General features: G+C 53.0%; 1 protein-coding gene across 2 annotated transcripts in view; it reads right to left on the reverse strand.

Moving 5' to 3' along the window:
* Positions 1 to 16,906, reverse strand: part of NAV2 (neuron navigator 2) — a 103,678-nt gene that overhangs the window by 31,186 nt on the left and 55,586 nt on the right. For both annotated transcript variants that reach the window (XM_089664948.1, XM_089664946.1), the window contains 4 exons: positions 10,173 to 10,256; positions 9,119 to 9,230; positions 5,040 to 5,188; positions 920 to 1,092 (listed from right to left, as the gene is read on the reverse strand). In XM_089664948.1, the coding sequence (XP_089521074.1) occupies positions 920 to 1,092; positions 5,040 to 5,188; positions 9,119 to 9,230; positions 10,173 to 10,256 (518 nt within the window). The remainder of the gene's footprint in view (positions 1 to 919; positions 1,093 to 5,039; positions 5,189 to 9,118; positions 9,231 to 10,172; positions 10,257 to 16,906) is intronic.

Consider the following 16,906-nt stretch of genomic DNA (forward strand, 5'->3'; position numbering starts at 1 on the left):
GATCTAGGGGGTGCTGGGATGGGGCTCTGCTGCCTGTGCCCTGGCTGTGCTGTGCAGGGATGGGAGAAGGAACTGTGCCCCTGTCCTCTGCCCCATCAGCAGCGACCCCAGTCCTCTGCCCCGCCAGCAGCGACCCCAGTCCTCTGCCCCGCCAGCAGCGACCCCAGTCCTCTGCCCCGCCAGCAGCGAGCCCCGTCCTCTGCCCCGCCAGCAGCGAGCCCCGTCCTCTGCCCCGCCAGCAGCGAGCCCCGTCCTCTGCCCCGCCAGCAGCGAGCCCCGTCCTCTGCCCCGCCAGCAGCGAGCCCCGTCCTCTGCCCCGCCAGCAGCGAGCCCCGTCCTCTGCCCCGCCAGCAGCGAGCCCCGTCCTCTGCCCCGCCAGCAGCGAGCCCCGTCCTCTGCCCCGCCAGCAGCGAGCCCCGTCCTCTGCCCCGCCAGCAGCGAGCCCCGTCCTCTGCCCCGCCAGCAGCGAGCCCCGTCCTCTGCCCCGCCAGCAGCGAGCCCCGTCCTCTGCCCCGCCAGCAGCGAGCCCTGTCCTCTGCCCTGCCAGCAGTGACCCCTGTCCTCTGTCCTACTGTACTCCCATCCTCTGCACCGCTGATTTTTTACTACACCCCCACATCAGACAGGATAGATCCGGTCTGCGGTCAGGTGCATTGCTTTGACCAATCACAATGCACTGTCAGGGCGCATTACTGTTCAGGTGTTCGCCAAACACACGAACGGCCCATGTTCGAGTTGAATTCAGGGTCGACTCGAACATGTAGCCCATCCCTACTGGCAAAAATTATAACCAGTACTAATACATTTTTAGTTGCATTCTACAGAATCTTCGCCCACTGTACAGATCGGTCACCCTGCTGATGGCATGACAAACAGAATTCCACACACCAAACAATGGTCATCAGAGGTTCAAACTTACATGGAATTGGAGTGGGAGGTCCGCATGACGGGAGTGGACATCACGGAGCCATTGTGAGGTAACTTGGGCGAGGAAGGGAGGGAGGAGTCCGTCATTTCCTCGATATCCGAGTGAGAGGACGCCGACTTGGGGGACTTCTTTTTACCGAAGGCTTGTTTGAAGGAGCTTCTCAGCTGGAAGGAAAGACAAGCACCGTGAGGAACCTTTGGATGACAATATGGCGGACAGAGACACTCGATGATATAGAGTCCTGTGATGTGAATTTCGAGAAAAATGGTGAACAGGTGGAGGGAGCCACGGGAAGACAATGATGATGGAGGAAAAGACACAACAGATGACACAAGATGGACGATGACAGCGTGCGGCTCTTACCTCATTCACCTGGATCGGGACACGAAAGCAAAAACGGAACAGTAGAGAAGGAAGGAGGAAAAAACAAAAACAAAAAAAAAAACAAAAGTTTAACAGACAACATAAAATACTTCTGAGGGCCACAACAAAAGACAGATATGAGCGCTAATGAGCAAAGGGTAAGATTGTAAATGCACTACAGGAAGGCTTTGGGCCTACTTAGGATCATCAATGCATGCGACCCGTGACTGAGGCTTTTCTTTCTTCTCGTCGGCCAAACCTACTCTAGGCTTGACTATTCCTTTATAGGGATCTTCTGATGGTCAAGGATGCGTCCATTGGTATCAGTTCTCTCTGACCATTCACCTGACCATCTCTCTATGGCCCTATTGGACCCCCCCAACCCAGATCCACCTCCTGGTGACCCAATGAAGACCTCCTCCAGGACCATACATTGGTAAAAGATGGGACTAAGAATTTTTTACTTTCTTTCAACTCAACCATGAGACAGGCACCAACCTACTCACCAACTGGGAGGCCAATATATGCACAATGGGCCCCTGCGAGGCCCCTTTGCCTTGCACAGAAAATTACTAGAAGCTCTTTGTACCATTTCCAAGCACAAGACCTTACTCTGTACAATGAGCAGTTGGGGTATCTACTGGTAGACCCCAAATCCCTGCCTGCCTTGCCACATGGATCTGTAACACTGGACTTATGAGAGAAGAGAGCCAGAGCTGAAGAGAGAACAAAGGTTTAGCGTTGGGGGACAAAGAAGCAGAGACTTGTACAACAAATGTACAATGAGTAAATATTTTAGCGCTGGAGGGGTATTATGGATACTACTAGAAAGTCCACCAATCTAAAAAGTTCACCAGTAAAGTCCAACTGTTAAGGGAAGGAGCGAGGGGAGGGGGGTTAAACAGGCTGTTCGTGTTCCCAAAGGGTAGTGGACAAAAGACATCAGCATCAGTGGCAGCACCCTCAGAGTAAAGCTGGACTCTATAGGCAAGGAGAGAGAAGAGAGGGGCGCCAGACTAAGTGCAGCATTAATCATGGCAAATTAAGAACATAAAGAGCATGTCACCCATGATGTGGTCCAAAGGAATTCCAGGAGCCCGAGGAGGACAAGAGAAGATGTCTGACATGAGGAAGCAATGATTTGAAATGCTTTACCATCCATTTTACGTTACCACGCTCCAACGTCTGATGTCACATCCACCCCGGCGCCATTTGCGTTCCAAGCTGGTTCCCCACGGTGGCTGTCCGCTCCAGGAGCTCCGGTTCCAGCTACCAACAAGACGCCAGGACTCCTCTTGTCCACCTCGGGCTCCTGGGATTCCTTTGGACCACGTCATGGGTGACATGGTGTCATGGGTGACATGCTCTTTATGTTCTGAATTCTAGTGAGTTGCCAATTGTAATCTTGCAATAAATTGCCACGATTAATGCTGCACTTAGTCTGGCGCCCCTCTCTTCTCTCTCCTTGCTTAGAGAGTCCAGCTTTACTCTGAGGGTGCCACTGGTGCTGCTGTCTGTTGTCCACTCAGCGGTGTATTTAGGTTTTGTGCTGTCCTAGGCAACACAAAAATCGGCCACCCCTCCCCCCCATCCGCGGAGAGAGCCTGACACCAACCAACACCACGCCCCCCACCCAAGAAAGCCTTCCAATACCACCACGGTCCATACACCGGCCACCGCAACCGCCAGCAAGAGAGAGACACTCATCTTCACAGCTCCAGACATCCCCTGGAATGCGTCAGACTCTACATACACCATCAAGCAGCCCTCAGCCTCTCTCGAATCCCACCTGGTCCCCATGCCATGTGTGTCCCTTCTTCTGTCCCTTCTTCTGGGGAGCAGTGCTGCCCCCTAAAAAAAATGCTGCCCTAGGCAAATGCCTTGTTTGCCTTGTGGTAAATACACCCGTGTCCACTACCCATGTCACCCATGACGTGGCCCAAAGGAATCCCGGGAGCCCGAGGAGGAGAAGAAGAGTCCTGGTGTCTTGCTGGTAGCTGGAACCGGATCTCCTGGAGCGGCTGAATGACCATGGGGAACCATGCTTGGAACGCAAATGGCGCCAGGGCGGACGTGATGACAGATGTTGGGCGTGGTGACGTAAAATTGGCGGTAATGCGTTTCGAAGCGGAGCTACGTCATCAGACCTCTCCTCTTGTCCTCCTCGGGCTCCCGGGATTCCTTTGGACCGCGTCATGGGTGACATGCTCTTTATGTTAATTCTACTGAGTCAAATCAAATTGCCACGATTAATGCACTTAGTCTGGCGCCCCGCTCTTCTCTCTCCCTGTACAACAAATGTGTCAAACACAAGGCCCTCTGGCCGAATCCAGCCTGCCACACCATTTTTATTGTGTCCCTCGCACCTCTCCTGCAGCTGCAGCAGCACCCTCGTCTCTGCCCCCACCTTGTCTCAGCAGTAGAGAGGACAAAACTTCTCTGCCAGATCCTGGGCTTCTCCATGCAGTGGTGGAGAGGCTCGTCTCAGCAGTCAGCAGCAGAGAGGAGGACAGAACTCCTCCTCCAGATCCTGTGCTGCGATGTGCAGAATCGGATCGCATAGGTGTGAATACCCCTTCTAGTACAGATCCAAAGAAGGATCCCGCACGTTTTTGGTGCGGGTGCGCTGCGGTTAGAGTCATACAAAATGTACGGCTCCGATCGCACTGCATACAAATCGCATGTGCGAATCACATGCAATATACAGCATGTACGTGAACCCGGGCTAAACAGCAACATATCTGCTCATGACATGTACATTCTGTGCTCCCCGATCAGTAATGCAGCGCAGCAGTTACAGCTCCTCATATTGAAGTTCAAATCTATGGCTGGCCTCGCCCAATTGGCTAAGTGCGAGGTCCAGACGGGGGAGGGGGGGGGGATGCAAGGTACCGCGATCAGGGGTGCATTTACCACAAAGCAAACAAGGCATTTGCCTAGGGCGGCATTTTTCAGGGGGGCAGCGGAATGTTTCAGGGGGGCAGCGCCATCCCCCAAAGGAAGGAATGGAAGAAGGAACACACGCAACATGCAGACCTGGTGGGATCTGAGAGAGACTGCGGGCTGCTTGATGGTGTATGCAGATCCTGATTCTAGTTCCTGGGGATGTCCGGAGCTGTGAAGGTGAGTGTCTTCTCTCTCGCCGGGGGGGGGGGGGGCATTGCCAGTGTAAGGGGGGCAGTGGTAGTGGAAGGCTCTCTTGGGTGGGGGGCTGGGGTGTTCTTGGTCGATGCCAGGCTCTCTTCGTGGGGAGGGGGGTGCTGTTCGGTGTCAGGGTCTCTCCGTGGGGGGGCGCCAATTTTTGTGTTGCCTAGGGCAGCATGAAACCTAAATACACCACTGACCGCGATCCATTCCTTCGCCAGGGTCTGCTCGCATGGAGCAGCTACTTCTGGCTGCTTCGGTAGTCGGAAATGTCCAAGAAATCGGGAACATCCAACAAATGTCGGCTCAGATCGCTTCCTATCCTGTAATGCATTTTATCTCAGCAGCTCGGATGTTAAATTGTATCGTCAGACATACAGATAGCTAAAGAGAGAATCTACATATGAAATACCGGCATGAAAATGTGGAACAGCCATGAAAATAAGTCGCAGCAGAAAAATACTTTTAGAGACACGCTAGCGTTCCCCTTTTATAAAAAGAAAAAAAAAAGCCGACTAATAATTTTTTTTTTTTTACATTACTGTATACCCCTGATCACAGGGGCCCCTGGACTGTCTCTCGGGGCGGAGGGGGGGACTCTTACCCAGTTCTTCCGATTCTTCTTCTTCTTGGAATCGCTGTCCACGTTGCTTCCCACGCTGGAGTGGCTGGTGGCGCTGTTCACGCTGGAGACGCTGTCAGAGGAGTGTTGCCGTCTGATGCGCAGGTCAGCCGACTGCATCGTCCCGTTACCTGCGTGACAAACACGACATTACATACGATCGCTGTCGAAGTTCCATGTAGACTTCTGCACTGCGGCTAGACGTGGGCAGAACGAAACACTTTGTTTCGTTTCGGATCGTTTCAATGAATTCGCAACGAAATTCATTTTGTTTAGTTTCGTTTTTGACCAGATTAAAATTTTTTTCAATGGATTAGAAATATTTGAAACGAATTTGAATTGAAAATAACGAATCGATCCGAATTCATTGTGAGGAATACCTGGTTCTATTCTATTCTAAATTTAAACTCCGCCCCCTGCATCCCCTCGGGGGCGGGCAGAACATTGTATGGTTCCTCAATAATTGGATGGCTGCATTCTACAGATGAGCAGATGTAACCGTTTTCTCCTTAGCCTGGCCATAGATGAGGTCGATGGTGAAATCCCCCCTCCCCGCTGTGCCAGTGTATTCAGATCGCTGGATCTCCGCTGTGGTCACAATACACTGATCAGCACTGCAGCCACTTGGCTGAGGGTTCACACTATAGAAATGGATGGGTTTTTGGCGCATTTCAGTGCATTTTTGATGTGTTTTTTTATGCATTCCAGTTAATTTTCTCTCTCTTCAATTTAAATAGGGACATGTGCGTTTCAGTGCGTTGCGGTACGATTTTGATGCATTTTACCGCATTCCAGTACAGATCTGTGCAGAAAAAATGCAGCCTGTTCTTTTTTTTTTCTTCAACCGGAACGCACCGGAACTGCCACCACTGATGTGAACTATGACACTGACAACCATATCACCTACTTTGTGTACCTTTTGCGTGCAGAAAAAATACAACTGAAATGCATGGAGTGTGAACCGGCCCTGAAAGTTTTCCAACTGTCCCCTTCAACCCGAAGTCGATCATTGGATCGACTTCTAGCGAGCGGGAACAGCCATTGATGGATCGGATGTTGGCCAGTCCTTGCTGAACCGTCTGAATTTTGATCCAAGGCCAGCTTTACACAGAGCGTAAAAGCTTCGCACTGACAACCCTCCTCCCGCTTTGACAACCCTCCTCCCGCTCTGACAACCCTCCTCCCTGGGTTTTCTGATTCCCCTCCAGCGCTCCGCACTGACAACCCTCCTCCCGCTCTGACAACCCTCCTCCCTGGGTTTTCTGATTCCCCTCCAGCGCTTCGCACTGACAACCCTCCTCCCGCATTGACAACCCTCCTCCCGCTCTGAAAACCCTCCTCCCGCTCTGAAAACCCTCCTCCCTGGGTTTTCTGATTCCCCTCCAGTGCTCCGCACTGACAACCCTCCTCCCGCACTGACAACCCTCCTCCCGCTCTGACAACCCTCCTCCCTGGGTTTTCTGATTCCCCTCCAGCGCTTCGCACTGACAACCCTCCTCCCGCACTGACAACCCTCCTCCCGCTCTGACAACCCTCCTCCCGCTCTGACAACCCTCCTCCCTGGGTTTTCTGATTCCCCTCCCGTGCTCCGCACTGACAACCCTCCTTCCGCACTGACAACCCTTCTCCCGCACTGACAACCCTTCTCCCGCACTGACAACCCTTCTCCCTGGGTTTTCTGATTCCCCTCCAGCGCTCCGCACTGACAACCCTCCTCCCGCACTGACAACCCTTCTCCCGCACTGACAACCCTCCTCCCGCACTGACAACCCTTCTCCTGCACTGACAACCCTCCTCCCTGGGTTTTCTGATTCCCCTCCAGCACTCCGCACTGACAACCCTCCTCCCGCACTGACAACCCTCCTCCCTGGGTTCTCTGATTCCCCTCCAGTGCTCCGCACTGACAACCCCCCTCCCGCACAAACAACCCTCCTCCCGCACTGATAACCCTCCTCCCTGGGATCTCTGATTCCCCTCCAGCGCTCCGCACTGACAACCCCCCTCCAGCACTGACAACCCTTCTCCCTGGGATTTCTGATTCCCCTCCATCGCTCCGCACTGACAACCCTCCTCCTGCACTGACAACCCTCTTCCCTGTGTTTTCTGATTCCCCTCCAGCGCTCCGCACTGACAACCCTCCTCCTGCACTGACAACCCTCCTCCCGCACTGACAACCCTCCTCCCTGAGTTTTCTGATTCCCCTCCAGCGCTCCGCACTGACAACCCTCCTCCCTGAGTTTTCTGATTCCCCTCCAGCGCTCCGCACTGACAACCCTCCTCCCGCACTGACAACCCTCCTCCCTGAGTTTTCTGATTCCCCTCCAGCGCTCCGCACTGACAACCCTCCTCCTGCACTGACAACCCTCCTCCCGCACTGACAACCCTCCTCCCTGAGTTTTCTGATTCCCCTCCAGCGCTCCGCACTGACAACCGCCCTCCCTGGGATTTCTGATTCCCCTCCAGCGCTCCGCACTGACAACCCTCCTCCCGCACTGACAACCCTCCTCCCTGAGTTTTCTGATTCCCCTCCAGCGCTCCGCACTGACAACCCTCCTCCTGCACTGACAACCCTCCTCCCTGAGTTTTCTGATTCCCCTCCAGCGCTCCGCACTGACAACCCCCCTCCCTGGGATTTCTGATTCCCCTCCAGCGCTCCGCACTGACAACCCTCCTCCCGCACTGACAACCCCCCTCCCGCACTGACAACCCTCCTCCCTGGGATTTCTGATTCCCCTCCAGCGCTCCGCACTGACAACCCTCCTCCCGCACTGACAACCCTCCTCCCGCACTGACAACCCCCCTCCCGCACTGACAACCCCCCTCCAGCACTGACAACCCTTCTCCCTGGGATTTCTGATTCCCCTCCATCGCTCCGCACTGACAACCCTCCTCCTGCACTGACAACCCTCTTCCCTGTGTTTTCTGATTCCCCTCCAGCGCTCCGCACTGACAACCCTCCTCCTGCACTGACAACCCTCCTCCCGCACTGACAACCCTCCTCCCTGAGTTTTCTGATTCCCCTCCAGCGCTCCGCACTGACAACCGCCCTCCCTGGGATTTCTGATTCCCCTCCAGCGCTCCGCACTGACAACCCTCCTCCTGCACTGACAACCCTCTTCCCTGTGTTTTCTGATTCCCCTCCAGCGCTCCGCACTGACAACCCTCCTCCTGCACTGACAACCCTCCTCCCGCACTGACAACCCTCCTCCCTGAGTTTTCTGATTCCCCTCCAGCGCTCCGCACTGACAACCGCCCTCCCTGGGATTTCTGATTCCCCTCCAGCGCTCCGCACTGACAACCCTCCTCCCGCACTGACAACCCTCCTCCCTGAGTTTTCTGATTCCCCTCCAGCGCTCCGCACTGACAACCCTCCTCCTGCACTGACAACCCTCCTCCCTGAGTTTTCTGATTCCCCTCCAGCGCTCCGCACTGACAACCCCCCTCCCTGGGATTTCTGATTCCCCTCCAGCGCTCCGCACTGACAACCCTCCTCCCGCACTGACAACCCCCCTCCCGCACTGACAACCCTCCTCCCTGGGATTTCTGATTCCCCTCCAGCGCTCCGCACTGACAACCCTCCTCCCGCACTGACAACCCCCCTCCCGCACTGACAACCCTCCTCCTGCACTGACAACCCTCCTCCCTGAGTTTTCTGATTCCCCTCCAGCGCTCCGCACTGACAACCCCCCTCCCTGGGATTTCTGATTCCCCTCCAGCGCTCCGCACTGACAACCCTCCTCCCGCACTGACAACCCTCCTCCCTGGGATTTCTGATTCCCCTCCAGCGCTCCGCACTGACAACCCCCCTCCCGCACTGACAACCCTCCTCCCTGGGATTTCTGATTCCCCTCCAGCGCTCCGCACTGACAACCCTCCTCCCGCACTGACAACCCCCCTCCCGCACTGACAACCCCCCTCCCGCACTGACAACCCTCCTCCCTGGGATTTCTGATTCCCCTCCAGCAGCCGACATCCAGACTTAGAAGGCAATTTGAGAATTGCATCAGAAATGGTCCAGGGAGAGAGCAAAGCCCGGGGGATTGGGAGGGGGGCGGTATTACCTTTGCAGCTGAGCTCCGGGGTGTTGATGACACCGTTAATAGCAGCTTGCGCTGCTGCGTTCTGCTTCTTCAGGAACTCGATGGTTTTTCTTAACTCGTTCAGCTCCGAATCCTGTAAAAGGGATGACAGAGACAAGAAAGTGATTGAGACGTCCCGAGACCCCAGGCACACATTTATAGGCTGGCCTCAGGTGACGCACAGAGATGAAACAAATCCTCCTGCATCCTTTGTATCTGTTTATCTGCACTCTCCTCTTCTCTACGTCTGTTCAAAGTCCAGAATTTATACAGCTTGTCTGAGCTTTCAGAGCAAAAAGTTGGAGTAGAGCTGAAATGACACACTGCAGAGCTCGGTGAGGAGAGCTCTGGTTGGAGGGAAGGGACACCCCTTCCTTCACACAGCACGCAGGAACAGAGCTGAGGCTGTCAATCACAGGCTGCGTAATAAAGCTCCCTCCCCTGTCACCTTTTTTCTCTTGGTGTCTGGAAAACCTGTCAGAAGTGACTCGTGCTGATAGCAGAGGAATGAAGCACTAGTCAGAAATGACACTTAGGGCCAGTTTACACTATACAAATGCGTTCCAGGTGCGTTTATGCATGCGTGTTTTTGGCATGTTCTGGTGCGTTTTTGGTGTACTTTTTTTTCCCCTCTTTTTCTTCAATTTAAATAGGGACAAGTGCATTCCAGTGCCGTTTTGGTGCGTTTTTTTCTATGTGTTTTACAGCGTTCCAGTACAGTTCTGTGAAGGAAAAATGCATCCTGTTCTACTCTCTTTCCTTCCACCGGAACGCACTGGAACTGCAAGCACTGATGTGAACTATGACACCGACAACCATATCACCGACTTTCTGTGCGTTTTTGGATGCAGAAAAAAAAAAAGCAACTGAACCGCATGTCGTGTGAACCAGCCCTTAGTGCTCTGGACTGAGACAAGTACACACTACAGAGGGGTGTGCTTTGTTCATGTTTCACGTCTGAAGTTTACAACCACTTTAAGAGCTGAACTGAAACATTTTTTTTTTCTTTTTAGTGAAAGCTGGACGTTGTACTTACTTTCTGCTCTGCCGACATGGTGAGGCTCTGCAGCCGGATTGTCATGTTGCTTAAACTCTGTTCAAAGGCAGCAACTAGGTGAGCCTGGAAAACACACAAAAAAAAAAGATAAAGCCGTCAATGAGCTGCAGTGCAGCAGAGGATTCTGGTGATTCCGGGAACATCTGCAGCTGATCTACATTCACACTGATGCGGTGCGGAATTTCCAGCGTTTTCAGTGCGCACCGCATCAGAATCGCACCCTGTTAATGCAATTTCCTGCGGCTGTATATGTTAAGTTAACAACAGCCTGAAAGTGGTCCGCAAAACGCGGTGCGATGTGCAGAATCGGATCGCATAGGTGTGAATTCCCGTGCGATCAGATTCTAGTGCGGACCAAAAAAACGGTCCTGTGCGTTTTTGCTGTGGGTGTGGTGCAGTTAGATCCATACAAAAGGTACGACTCCGATCGCACCGCACGCAAACCGCATGTGATGTGCACAGGAATGTGGTGCGGTTTCCGTGTGAATCACATGCGATATATCGCACCGCATGTATGTGAACCCGGGCTGAAAGTCCTATTATTATGGGGGGCATTTATTTATGTAAATTGCCTGAAATGGTCATGATGAAAATTATATATATTACCAGATGTTCACCTATAATTATTTGGATAATGTGAACATTTAGCCCGGGTTCGTTGCGGAATCTGCAGCGTTTTCTGTGCGAATTCCGCACCACATCAGAATCGCACCGTGTGAACCGCTGCGAGTGTGTATGGTAAGTTAACAACACCCCGAAATCGGTCTGCAAAACGCGGTGCGATGTGCAGAATCGGTCATTTTAACATATATTTTTAAAAATACATTTTCATATATTTTGTGGGTGGGAACTGACTCACTGCCACTGACATCCCCAGTGACACCAATACAGTGATCGGAGCTAAAAAAAAAAAGCACTGTACTGTACTAATGACACTGGGCAGGACATCTGGGGCGATCAAAGGGTTAACTGTGTGCTGTGTCTGTGCTTTCCACTGTAAGCACGCTGCTTTGTACGGCTCTGCTAGTAAGTTTTAAAATCGCGCAGTTTGTGTGCCATTATCGGCGCGATTTCAGGTGCGATCTCTGAAGAATGTATTGCGACTTGTGGAGATTTTCAGCGATTTCTTGCCATTTGCAGCGCGATTTCCATTACATTCTATGTTTGTGAAATCGCAACAAAACTGCAGAAAAAAAGTCACGCAGGAACTACTTTAGAAATCACATGCATTAAGACGCAGACATTCACATTCATTAGATGCGTTTTCAATTCCCAAATCACATCTGAAGTCGCACCAGTAAACTGGGCGCTTAAATAAGGGTCCACTGCAGGGGCGGACTGACAACTCATGGGGTCCCCCGGGCAATAGGGGATCATGGGGCCCGTGTCCTCGCCCAAACTCAAACCACACCCAAAAAAGCCTATGAAAAAGGTACCAGGGGCATCTCATGGGGCCCCCTACTGACCCCGGGCCCTCGGGCAGTGCCCGAGTTCCCAAATGGTCAGTCCGCCCCTGGTCCACTGTGGAACGCCAGTATCAGCCGGCGGCATGCGGAGGAGGTGCCCGGCCAGTCACGGGCAGGTGAGGAATGTGTCTGGGAGGTGCTGGAATCTCTGAGTGGAAGGACAATACCAGAAACCAGCAAAGAGCCAGATCCTCACACGGGTACTGATACAACCACCTAGCGACTCTATTCTCACAAGTCCTTAAAGGACATGTCCTTAAAGGACATGTCCTTAAAGGATATGTCCTTAAAGGATAAGTTCACCTTTATATAAAAAAAAAATGAATGCAGATGAGTGCATTTATTATTTATTTATTTACATTTTTTTCGGAGCCACCCGTGATCTGCAGACTGTCAGTGTAGCTGCTCGGAGGCAGACCGATATTATTATTATACAGGATTTATGGCGCCAACAGTTTGCTCAGCGCTTTACAATATAACGGGAGACAATACAGCAACGATACAGTTCAATACAAGAGGGATAGGAGGGCCCTGATCCTGGGAGCTTACAATCTAAGAGGCTACTTTTCCACTTTTGAAGAATTTTTGCGTTAAAAGAAAAGCGCTTGAAACGCTGCAGAAAAATGCTTCCCTGTGTATGTGAATGTATATCGATGTATGTTTTCACACTCATTGCGTGTTGCGGTGCGGTCTAAAAACTCCCACTTGCGGCGCCTTTGAGGCATGTTTGGGGAGTTAAAAAAAAAACGCCTCTGCACATAAAAAAAAAAAATAAAATGCGATTAGCTCGAAAAAAAACACAAAAAACACAAAAACGCCTCTTCCCAATTAAATTAATGGAAAAGGCCTCTAAGAAGCGTTTTTGGTGCAGTTTTAAGTCACGTGTCCATTAAAAAACATGGCAAATATGCGGTAAAAACTCGGCAAAACCGCCTATGCGTTTTTGCGGCGGATCAGTGTGAAAGTAGCCTTACTGAATGACAGGAGGAATGAATGAACCACCTAGGCGGCTCATCGGCACTCTCATAGTTCATTGAGAGCTAAAAGCAGTCAGCTGCAATAGCTGATGGTAGTTGTAGTTCTCCCATTCATAGAACTCTGTGGTGAAAATGACCGGGTGGGCGGAGCCCCGCACTGCTGCGGTTTTTTCTTTTAAACTGTGACAGCGGGTGCAGAGAGAGAATCCGAAGAAACGGGGAATTGGGGAGGGCAAGGGTGAGCTTATCCTTCAAAGCAGAAGTTTATTCTGCTTATATTCTGCCTTCCCGGTTTCCTCCCTCATCAACAAACAATAGAACCTTTCCATTTTCATTACACACCTTGTCATCACTGGGTCTCTGTGCTTCTCTGTGCAATGCAGGCACATAATGGCTGGTGGGAGGGGCAAGCAGAGTGCCGTACATAGCTTCCTGGAAACATCCCAGCACTGCCTCAGTACTCCTCTCAACAGCCCTCATGCAAGCAGTGGGCGGGCTCTTGGGAGGAGTTATGCAAATATCAAAATGCATTGATGGGTGGGTGTCAGTCTGGAGCAGTAGGCCTTCTTCTTCTACAGAAAGGGGCAGGCCAGGGACAGTCCAGATGATGCCGGACATCCTCCAGTCAGGAAATGAGGCGGAGCTCTCTCTGACTGGCTGCAGCTTCTAATGCACATTGTGAGAAGCTCCCAGTGTGCAGTGACATCAGAGGAAGCCGTTTCAGTCCAGGGGAGGAGCCAGTACACCTGTGCAAGACTGAAGGGGAGGAGCCATACAACTGTGCAAGACTGAAGGGGAGGAGCCGCTAAAACTGTGCAAGACTGAAGGGGAGGAGCCGCTACAACTGTGCAAGACTGAAGAGGAGGAGCCGATACACCTGTGCAAGACTGAAGGGGAGGAGCCATACAACTGTGCAAGACTGAAGGGGAGGAGCCGCTACAACTGTGCAAGACTGAAGAGGAGGAGTCGGTACAACTGTGCAAGACTGAAGGGGAGGAGCCGGTACACCTGTGCAAGACTGAAGGGGAGGAGCCACTACAATTGGGCAAGACTGAAGGGGAGGAGCCGCAACAACTGGGCAAGACTGAAGAGGAGGATCTGGTACAAATGTACAAGACTGGAGGGGAGGAGTCGATACACCTGTGCAAGACTGAAGGGGAGGAGCTGGTACACCTGTGCAAGACTGAAAGGGAGGAGCCAGTACACCTGTGCAAGACTGAAGAGGAGGAGCCAGTACACCTGTGCAAGACTGAAGAGGAGGAGCCGCTACAACTATGCAAGACTGGAGGGGAGGACCGTTTTCACCTCTTTGATCCTTTATTTTGTTTCTCTTTTATTTATATTTTTTAGCTAAATTCAGGTTTATAGGAGAATCTACACATAATGCGATTTTTATTTTTTTGTCGTTTTATTTTGTATTTGAAAAGGCTGCAGGATCTTCAGAACAACAAAAAAAGGTAAGGCACGTCATCAGTTACAAATCAGTTTTATAGACTTCTTTTTTTATTATTATGTGATAATTGTTTCTCATTGAAGTTGGAGCTTTTCTCTCTTTACACGATTCTAGACATCAAAGGCTTCAACTGGCTTTACAGATCACTGGGGTGCGCTGACTCGCGCGTCTCTTTCATCCCCTATATATAGCCTGAGCCACCTGCGTGATGTGCGGACAATGAGAGGAGGGCCGGCCCCCTGTACATCGCCTGTTTCTATATATACACCAGAAATACCGGAGAGGAAACGGCCGAGACACAAACACATCGCAGGGATTGGAGGAACCCGAAACACGTTCAATGGAGCGCAACTGGCTGCAAATCCCCGAGCAAACAGAGAAAACAGGAGGACACAATGGGGAGCAGGATGCGAGTCTTCTCCATTGTGATTCTAACATAACAAGCCGGCGGAGCGCGAGGAACAACGGCCGGATGATGTCACCTCTGACGGCCCACCGACCCGCCGCCATACAACCGACTGGGTTATGGAACTCTTCTACCAATGTAATGGCTGCAATCCTGATGAGAAATCGCAACATCTTCTCTTCTTATCTTTGGAGCAATAAAGGTGCTGATGGCTGTTAGAATAATCGGAATATCACTTTACGCGGCAATTAGGCAACTGTGCATGGGAGCCTTGACTGTCCCGGGTCTCTCGCTCCTCATTGGCTGAGTTACAGCCATTGGTTCCCACTGCTGTCCATCACAGCCGGGTTGGGGGACCGAACCGCAGCTCTATTTGGCTTATAGAAGCATAGAGCGTGGCTCTGGAGTGAGCGCGCACCAGTGCGCAGCTTGCTATTGGGGGCACTGGTCACGGGGGGTGGAGCCAGGAGCGCCGGCGGGGGACCCAAGAAAAGGAGGATCGGGGCTGCTTTGTGCAAAACCATTACACAAAGCAGGTAAATATAACATGTTATTAGAAGAAGAAAAAGAACCTTTAACCCCTCGCCCACCGGGCACTTCTACCCCCTTCCTGCCTACCGGACACTTCTACCCCCTTCCCGCCTACCGGGCACTTCTACCCCCTTCCCGCCTACAGGGCACTTCTACCCCCTTCCCGCCTACAGGGCACTTCTGCCCCCTTCCCGCCTACAGGGCACTTCTACCCCCTTCCCGCCTACAGGGCACTTCTACCCCCTTCCCGCCTACCGGGCACTTCTACCCCCTTCCCGCCTACAGGGCACTTCTTCCCCCTTCCCGCCTACAGGGCACTTCTACCCCCTTCCCGCCTACAGGGCACTTCTTCCCCCTTCCCGCCTACAGGGCACTTCTACCCCCTTCCCGCCTACAGGGCACTTCTACCCCCTTCCCGCCTACAGGGCACTTAATACCCCCTTCCCGCCTACAGGGCACTTCTACCCCCTTCCCGCCTACCGGACACTTATAACCCATTCCTGCCTACCGGCACTTCTACCCCCTTCCTGCCTACCGGACACTTCTACCCCCTTCCTGCCTACCAGGCACTTCTACCCCCTTCCTGCCTACAGGACACTTCTACCCCCTTCCTGCCTACAGGACACTTCTACCCCCTTCCTGCCTACAGGGCACTTCTACCCCCTTCCTGCCTACCGGACACTTCTACCCCCTTCCTGCCTACCAGGCACTTCTACCCCCTTCCTGCCTACCAGGCACTTCTACCCCCTTCCTGCCTACCAGGCACTTCTACCCCCTTCCTGCCTACAGGGCACTTCTATCCCCTTCCTGCCTACCGGACACTTCTACCCCCTTCCTGCCTACCGGGCACTTCTACCCCCTTCCAGCCTACAGGGCACTTCTACCCCCTTCCCGCCTACCAGGCACTTCTACCCCCTTCCTGCCTACCGGACACTTCTACCCTCTTCCTGCCTACCAGGCACTTCTACCCCCTTCCTGCCTACAGGGCACTTCTATCCCCTTCCTGCCTACCGGACACTTCTATCCCCTTCCTGCCTACCGGACACTTCTACCCCCTTCCTGCCTACCGGACACTTCTACCCCCTTCCTGCCTACCGGGCACTTCTACCCCCTTCCAGCCTACAGGGCACTTCTACCCCCTTCCCGCCTACCAGGCACTTCTACCCCCTTCCTGCCTACCGGACACTTCTACCCCCTTCCTGCCTACCAGGCACTTCTACCCCCTTCCTGCCTACAGGGCACTTCTATCCCCTTCCTGCCTACCGGACACTTCTATCCCCTTCCTGCCTACCGGACACTTCTACCCCCTTCCCGCCTACAGGGCACTTCTACCCCCTTCCTGCCTACAGGGCACTTCTATCCCCTTCCTGCCTACCGGACACTTCTATCCCCTTCCTGCCTACCGGACACTTCTACCCCCTTCCTGCCTACCAGGCACTTCTACCCCCTTCCTGCCTACAGGGCACTTCTATCCCCTTCCTGCCTACCGGACACTTCTATCCCCTTCCTGCCTACCGGACACTTCTACCCCCTTCCCGCCTACAGGGCACTTCTACCCCCTTCCTGCCTACAGGGCACTTCTATCCCCTTCCTGCCTACCGGACACTTCTATCCCCTTCCTGCCTACCGGACACTTCTACCCCCTTCCCGCCTACAGGGCACTTCTACCCCCTTCCCGCCTACAGGGCACTTCTACCCCCTTCCCGCCTACAGGACACTTCTACCCCCTTCCTGCCTACAGGGCACTTCTACCCCCTTCCTGCCTACAGGACACTTCTACCCCCTTCCTGCCTACAGGACACTTCTACCCCCTTCCTGCCTACAGGGCACTTATACCCCCTTCCCGCCTACAGGGCACTTATACCCCATTCCTGCCTACC

The sequence above is a fragment of the Staurois parvus genome, unplaced genomic scaffold (assembly GCF_062004578.1).
Source record: "Staurois parvus isolate SC_StPar_1 unplaced genomic scaffold, SC_StPar_1.0 ptg002112l, whole genome shotgun sequence".
NCBI classification, from domain to species: domain Eukaryota; kingdom Metazoa; phylum Chordata; class Amphibia; order Anura; family Ranidae; genus Staurois; species Staurois parvus.